General features: G+C 39.0%; 1 protein-coding gene across 2 annotated transcripts; it reads right to left on the bottom strand.

The window, feature by feature from the left end:
- Positions 1 to 299: 299 nt before the first annotated feature.
- Positions 300 to 6,280, bottom strand: LOC117475484 (cell death activator CIDE-3-like). 2 transcript variants are annotated; one of them, XM_034121710.1, is made up of 6 exons: positions 6,200 to 6,280; positions 4,311 to 4,379; positions 4,090 to 4,222; positions 3,225 to 3,374; positions 2,454 to 2,644; positions 300 to 1,740 (listed from the first exon to the last, which is right to left on the bottom strand). In XM_034121710.1, exons 2-6 carry the CDS (start codon positions 4,361 to 4,363, stop codon positions 1,509 to 1,511), a joined length of 759 nt encoding a protein of 252 aa, XP_033977601.1. In that variant the 5' UTR covers positions 4,364 to 4,379; positions 6,200 to 6,280; the 3' UTR covers positions 300 to 1,508. The 2 variants fall into 2 exon arrangements, with proteins under 2 accessions (XP_033977601.1, XP_033977600.1); XM_034121709.1 differs by lacking the exon at positions 6,200 to 6,280 and adding an exon at positions 4,933 to 5,346.
- Positions 6,281 to 8,306: the final 2,026 nt, after the last annotated feature.

Raw genomic sequence — 8,306 nt, 5'->3', positions numbered from 1 at the left:
GATACTGTGAAGCACAACACATGTAGATCAAAGCACGAGATCTGTCAGACAGCATGCACCTCATGACTCATTCCAGTGCAAACCTAGCAACATCACGTGACTATTAGGTTTGCAATGTATGCTATAGTGTTTATGCATTCATGACATAAGGGGTGCAGTACCAATACAAAACAATATAATAGTGGAATGTGTTAGTTATTCCATCATTACATTCAAACAAACATCCACATCCTAAAATACATCTGCAAACAAACCAACTATTGTTTGCATTGCACATTAACATGAACTTAATCAGAAACTGTGGCCAGATTTCTATTTATTCCAGTTATAATATAGAAAAAAAGAGACAAAAGAAATATAACACCAGGTTTGTAGCCCACATTCACACTCCAACTGTTGACCTGCTGAATGTTAACCTCAGACATGTATCTTCAGGTATTATCAGAGAGCCAATTCAGTTCAAAACCCGTCCAAAGCTGCCACCGTTCACATCAAGATAGCAAAAGGGAACGATCTGCCACCAGCTGAAGCCATCATCTCTCTTTTCTCTGGGTATAATAGCTTGTTTCCGTCCCTCGCCCCCTGCAGCTGGTTTCTCTTCCTCTGCTTTTCTGAGGCAGGCTGCAGCTGACAGGACGGTGCAGGCCGGGGGACAATTAGGGGAACGTGGGAGGGACAGCTGGACCTGTTGCCAATTACAGAGACTTCAAACAGGAGTCACACACACAAAGCCAGCTAATGGGCTAACTCTGCACATACACTATAGGCCCATTCGTAGCTGTATGTATATTTAAATGGACATTCTGCAAGGGGAAGTTTAAAGAGGCGTGTTTTATAGGATTGTGTGCATGTTAATGGTCTGCAAATGCTAAAATCCCAAAGTTCCCTCAAAAGGAAGTTTTCTCTCCAACACCCCCTGCCTGAAACGCCTCCATTGGACTCCTTGGATTTCTTCCGTATCATAATGACATCCATATGCAAGACTTGCACTTCTATTGGCTAGGGCTACAACACATTGTACGTGATAGGCTAAGGGGCGGCACATCTTTAAGCGATTGAGCAATCACAACAGAGCCGGCCAGCTAACCAATCAGAGCAGACTGGGCTCTGGTTTCAGACAGAGGGTGAAAAGAGGTGCTGCAGCACAGGCAGTATGAGAGAAATAAAGACCTTTTTGAACAATAAAGCATGTAAACATGTCACAGAGGCACAAAACACAAATATGAACCTGAAAAAGAGCAGAATATGTCCTTTTAAAAACAGTTGTACTTTTATTTATTCATTACCCTAGGATGAAGCTACATAAGTGAGTAAAGGTGCTTTCTGTCAAATACAATGTGGTATCAGCGTACATAAAGTGCATAAAAATGTAACAGAGCAAGAAAGTGACAGACTGATGCAATGTCCGCAAACTGGGACATGAACATGTAGAGATCCCCATCTCATCTGTGACCATCTACATGGTGTCCTACGTCTCATAGTGGACCATTGTCAGCTTCAGTTCTTCATCAGCGTATGATCTTCGCCAGCAGCATGCTCTGCAGCTGCCTGATCCGGCTCGCCTGCGGCAGCTCGATCCGGCTCTCCTGCGGCAGCTCGATCCGGCTCACCTGCGGCAGCTCCAGGCTCCTCTCCGCCCGCTCCTCCTCCTCCAGCAGCTGCTGCTCGATGTAGCCGGAGGAGCCCAGCAGGACGTGTCCCGTGGCCTGCATGGTGAAGATGGCCCATCGCAGAACCTCCCTGGAAGCACAGACACAGAAACAGAGAGTGGGCATGGGTTGAGTAATGAGTCACAGACAAATGAAACAGGCCACATAACCTGGCGAGAGAACGACTGACAGGAAATACGCACAACCTGAGACGATCTCTTTTGGACACAATCTAATGAAACAATCATCTAAAAAAACAAAACCCTTATACTGCAATGTGAGCACAAAAGCCCAATGTTTGCCATGTCTGCAACATGTAATCCTCTCTGACAGGAAGCTCCGTGCCAAAGCTGAAAACCAGCAGATCTCAGCAACGATGACATAACTCCTCCCAAAATTAATCTCGGTAAAATCTAGCCTATGTTCTCCAGCAATCTGATCTTTTCAACCCCGCCACCCACGCAGGTATACACATTAAAATATGAATTTAGACTTGATGTTAGTGGCTGTGTACAGAGCACTGCAACTGGTGGTAATATGTCAGAAAGGATGCTGATACAAAGTGTAAAATTAAGCAGGAAAACAATGGGTGGTTGCATTGCAAATGTGATAATCTGCTTGGTATTTTATGGATTATCACCTCATTAAAATGAATACATTATCCCCCACTAACATGATTAAACTATTGCTAGTGATCCAAATAGCAGTTCAGTAAAACATAGATATGCTTTGAAGAAAAACAAACACAATTATATAACAACTCATCACAAAAAGCAGAGATATTTGGATGACTGTTTCACTCACTTCAGCATGTTTTTGGCATTGTGACAGCGCAGGTCGTAGGACAGAGAATAAACACCGTACATGGTTGCTTTCATGTTCAGGCAGCCGATGAAATCCTTGGGGTGGTTTTTGTAGAGGTCAAAAGTCAACTTGACCACATCTTTCCGCTGCTGTGGCTTGAGCTCACTCAGCTGGTCTTTGGAGGGGCTGTTCTGAGGGGCGAAAGGGACGGGTCAATAGGGAACAGACAAGTTTTGTTGACGTTATTTCAGACACAGCAGACTGAAGCAGCTCCTGCCGATGATGATGGGATAGGAAAATGACAATGAAGCAAGGTCAATGTGAGGTGACCGGAATAAACAGGTAGCGGGGGATGCAAATCACTGCATTTACATGGAAATTAATTTATTGTCCGTACACACAATTCAAATTTGATGACATCTGATTAATATTCGACCTTAGCTTTTAATTTTCCTCAAAAGATTATGAATGGAAAAAACTAATGTGTTACTGACGTATTACTCCCCTATTCAGTCGGAAGGGGACAATATTTGCTGATTTAATTTAACTTATTATTCAACGTGTTATTCTCTAGTCTACAGACGTTTTGTGCTTTCCATATTCATGTTAGCTGCATAAAATATATTTATTTCGGTCACTACATCAATGGCATAACCAGCGCTGCACAAAAGATGGAAATCAATTTGTGGAGCATCACACTGAGCAGCTGATCCACAGTGTCCCCCAGTGGTGGGATGTGAAAGATGTGAAAGATGTGAAACACCATCATACCGGAGGTGGGGTCCACTTGCATTCCTTCTCCAGCACCATGAGGACGGCGTTTTCAGGCAGCGTCTGGAAGTACTCCTCTGTGTCCACCCCTGTGCCGTCTTCATCCAGCACCAGGGCGCCGACACACGCTACATTCAACGAGTCGATGACCTGAGCAGAGGTGGAAGAAGTATTTAGAATCTTTGCTAAAAGGAAAATACTAATACTACACTGTGAAAATACTCTATTACAAGTCCTGCATTACACTTTACGTAGGCAGGAGTTTTTAACATATGATCTGCGCAGTAAGATATTCCCTGTCAGGGTTTTATGTGATGGTTTTGGATTACTTGAAACTGTGGGTGTTTTAAAATATGTTGACATGCTGTTGGGTAGTTTAATCTTCAGCGATTATTCATATTTTATAACTTCATCGTATGTTCATAGTGTTGCTGCCCTCTGAGAACCACGTAACTCTAAAGGGTAAAACTTTCATCTGTTTCCAAAAAAGAAAATGTCTGTTTTCTTACACAAGGGAACACAAATAATTAAAATGCCCACGTCTTGAGATACATGGTTCTAGCTTGACAGGAATGTAAATTTAAGTTAAAAGAACAATATTTATGAAATATAGTGGACTACAATTATAAAGTTGTATACAATGAAAATACTCTAATTTCTGTTATTTCCTTAGGTACAGTACTTGAGTAAATGAACAGAGATACATTCCTAAGGTGTTAGTTTAACACAAAAAAAGTTTTGAACACCAGTTGTAAAATCTGCTGCCTAACACAGAGGCCACCACTTTTCCTAAAAAGATAGAGTGGAGCATCTCCTAAATATGTATATAGAATACATCCACGCTATAATATCAAAATTCCCTTACCTTGTTAATCAGGTCTTCTAGCGTGTCGGCCATGATGCCCTTCTTCACGCTGCGGTCGGCATTTGAGACCCTGAAGGGCTTTGGCCGAGGAGCTCGACCCGTCAGGAGCTGCTGAGTCATGGAGGTCACAGAACTGAGAAAAATAAAGACAAAACCTTATTATTAACTATTAACTGGCAATTGTTTACTATCCTATCCTCATCATGAAGTAGGGCTCTTACCTGGAGAGGGAAGATGGAGTCGGCAGGGTGAGCATCTTCATGGCGTAATCCATCTGAGATCACCTCCACCTGTGATTGGAGGTAGCATCAGGTTTTAGACTTTAACTGCAGGTTCACATCATCACGATCAACATTACTAACAGGCTTCACAGAGGGAGCTAGTAGCGGCTTAAAATGTAAACTGCAGCTTGAGAATATAAACAAGCATAGAAGGTAAATTCTGGTAATTGATGAATAATGTATTGCCTAAATCTCCATGTCAATATAAGGGCAGCAAGATTTCTTTCTGTGGATTATGTTTTCAATTTATCAAGAAAATAATTCAGAAAATGTGTAAAAATGATCAGTGTTTTCTAAAGAGGCAAGATGACATGTTTAAAATGGTTAGTCTATAAATAGTTATATTCATTTTACTTTCATAGAGGAGTAAAGACAACAGATGTTAACATTTGAGAACTAGAGATTTAAAAATTATCAAAATAGATGTTGTCAATTTAACCGATGACAAACTCAAGTTTACATTTTATATAACTCACGTTGTACACACGGTAATGATCTGCTTAAAAGAAACAAAATCCACAACATATAACAAAGAATCTCCTTGTTATAGAAATGTCCTGACCGTGTTTGAGTATAATCCTTATAGCGGTCGATCCTGAAGTGCTGCTTACTCCACCAAACCTCTCGAAAACTCTTCTCTTGTTCCTCTGTCTTGCTCCACTTGGTCACTGAACTTTGTGCTATTGACTGTCGCAAGATGTATTGAGTAATTCTCCATGAACACTCCCACTAATCTTACCCTATAAAAAACTTGGATTCCAGTTATTATATTAAGAAACAGTTACATTAATTGATCCTCTTACAATAACCTTTATCACTTGAACTAATTTCTATTACATTAAAAGTCACTCAGGGTAGAGGTCTATTTGTTTAGTGGCTCTTAAGGAGAGCAGATTTTTTTACATTAGGACGTTGTGGGCAAAATGTCCGTTTCCAACTATATGTTCCAATAAATCAGATTTTAATGGGTCTTTTATTTCTTTATCATTAGTTGTATGGTATAACAAAAAAAGGTCGCAAATACAATAAAAAGCCCTATGTAAAGGCAGTCCATTCATAATGCTAAAATAAATGTATTTGTGATACTAAAGCATGTTTAAATTCACATTATTTCAAAGGGGAAAACTGATAGTGTTTTTAATATATACCTACTCAAACTTCAATTTCTTAAATCACTTTGAGAACCATTTTCACCCTTTGTATGTCATAGGTCACGGAGAATATGTGACATAGGGTAATGTCATCTCTTGGAAATTTCCCAAATTAGGTCATCGTTCATGCGCTATCTTGCACATTGGTGTATCCAGTTATAGAGAGAATGGGTGTAGTTACAGTGTTATCACTTCTTGTTACACAACTAAAGCTACAGGTAGTCACTCTGAGATCACCTGTGTGCACTACAATTAAAACTCAGTGACTGATGTGAACAATGACGCAACAGGAACTCACCAAAGTACAATCTTAAATCTACACATACTGAGTACTGACATTATGGTTAAGCATATTGTTGGTCTACTGGAAAATATAATCCTCTATTCGTGTTTACTAGCCTACTTCTGTGCGAGTAATACGTAACAAAACAAACTTGAGGAACAGTGAACAATCAGCCTATTGTTTTCTAAGATGATTAACATTCAGATAGACTGAGGTAGAAAATTAAGATTATACAACCACTTAAACAGGAAATAGGAGAAACTGGTCACCTTCCACCTCCATAGCATACATTTGTAGTAGCCACATGTGTGCACCAGCCTGTTTATGACCAAATAAAACGCAGTAAAAGACACCGTGACAAAGAATGGGGTTACAGAGAAAACATTCAGACTTACTGTTCCCCTGAGTGTTCCTGCTGTCACATACAGACATAAACCGGTCACTGCCTCAGCGTTAATTAACAACACCTGGATTGGATTGATTAGAGACTGGAGTAAGCGCCATTTTGGCTCCTTTCTCCCCCTCTGTTTGAATACTAGCTGCTGAGCATTTGGAGAACAGTCTGTCCTGGAAGTAAGGGGAACAACTAAATATATTAGACGATGTGAGGAGCCGTTTTTACCGAGCTGTAAACTAGTATTGGCCATAGTTAATTTCTGTAAATAATATGATGTGGAAGGGGAGAACCAATGAGGACACCGTGTGGACAAACGATGCACTGCTTCAGGACCAAAGCAGGCCCACTGATGTGTAACCCCATTTTATGTAAGTAAACTCTACCTTCAGTTATCTAATGTTCACAGACAGGCTCTCTTTGATATTATAAAGTATAATATATAAGTAAATGTTCTATGACAAATGGGAACAACACCATATTTAGCTGATGTAACAAGTACTATTGTGGCAGGTCTTTCTCTCATACAATGATTTATTTAAAGAAGTATTGCAATACCTGCACAAGAATATAGCATAATATCAAATATAGCTCCTGCAGGGAAGCAAGGTTTTTGACCAATGTTCAGTTAAATAGCATCAACTTAAATTATAGTATATGTAATAACATATTTTTAGACACATTACTCTGCAACTACTCGTAGGAAACACTGTTGAACTACCACTTTGTGGACATTCATTGGGAATAGATTTGGGCTTCAAAATAAATATAATATGATTTTTTTATGACATACTATACTTGAAATAATATATAGTATGACATTCTAAACTATGACTTTTTATTGACAAATTAAAACATACATTTACTTAGCTGTTTGTGACACAAGCTGTACTTTTAAGTGATATTATTTCACTTATTTTATGTATTGCTGAGTAGCTAGAACAACACATTGATTGACATTGACAACACAGGTAACTGTAAAGGAGCAATATAGTGGAAAGTAGAATTAAACGGAAAGTGATGTCTCAAAATTGTAGAGTACAATATGTATTTCTTGTATAGAAATACACTTGCCAAGGGTTATTTGTGAAACAACTTGAAAACCCAAAGTGAAATGAGCATTGTGGTTCCTCAGAGTAATGCAGTCATTACATAAAAGCCTCCATATGTAGCCTTGAGTTGTTTTGATAACTGCCTTTATTAAGATGAGTGGAGTTTTTATTTTATTTTATTGAGAATACAGCATTTTGCGACTGTATTTTTAATAAACAGAATGTCTCGTAGAAATTGCACTTTTCTTAATTGCCAGTGATAACGCTTAAGAATTAAGAAAAAGCTTAAGGAAAAACTATTTTGCCTTTCTTAACTAGATGAATGTTAAAATGATTTAATGGCAACATGGATACAAGTTTCCCTTGACGATATGACAGCAGCTGCAGCAACAATACACTGCTAATGTCGGAATAATTGCTGGATAACGTGTTTATTTTACATTACATTACATTTAGCTGACGCTTTTATCCAAAGCGACTTACAATAAGTGCATTCGACCAAGAAGATACAAACTTGAAGAAAACAGAATCATATAAGTACATCAGGTTTCATAGAGCCACAACATTTCAAGTGCTACTCAACTGGCTTTAGATAAGCCAGTCCTTTATTAGTATATAAGTGCTTTATTAGTATATAAGTGCTTTATTAGTATATAAGTGCTTTGTTAGTAATTCTATCGCTCGAAGTGGAGTTGAAAGAGATGAGTTTTCAGTCTGCGCCGGAAGATGTGTAGGCTTTCTGCTGTTTGAAAGGGTTGGAGGGTTTCTGTAATACCCAGTAGTGGCCTTACTTACAGTGCTGCATCATATCATAAAATATATTGTAATATGTGTAATGAAGTCGCTTTAGCTGTTATAAAACTAAAGCTACGACAACCTGAAGTTAAACAAGAAATAATTCAAGGTCATGACGAGACGAGCAGCTTATTTCCCTCTGTTGCTTCATATTTCATGCTCATTGCAGGAGCACAGATGAGTCATGCCACAGATATTAGTGTAATGTAGAGCAGATAATGCATCAGACTTAAAATAGAATTTATTGAGTAGTGAACAAAG

The sequence above is a fragment of the Trematomus bernacchii genome, unplaced genomic scaffold (genome assembly GCF_902827165.1).
Source record: "Trematomus bernacchii unplaced genomic scaffold, fTreBer1.1, whole genome shotgun sequence".
NCBI classification, from domain to species: Eukaryota; Metazoa; Chordata; class Actinopteri; order Perciformes; family Nototheniidae; genus Trematomus; species Trematomus bernacchii.
The sequence above is the reverse complement of the archived record's forward strand: the minus strand, read 5'-3'. Positions and strand labels throughout refer to the sequence as shown.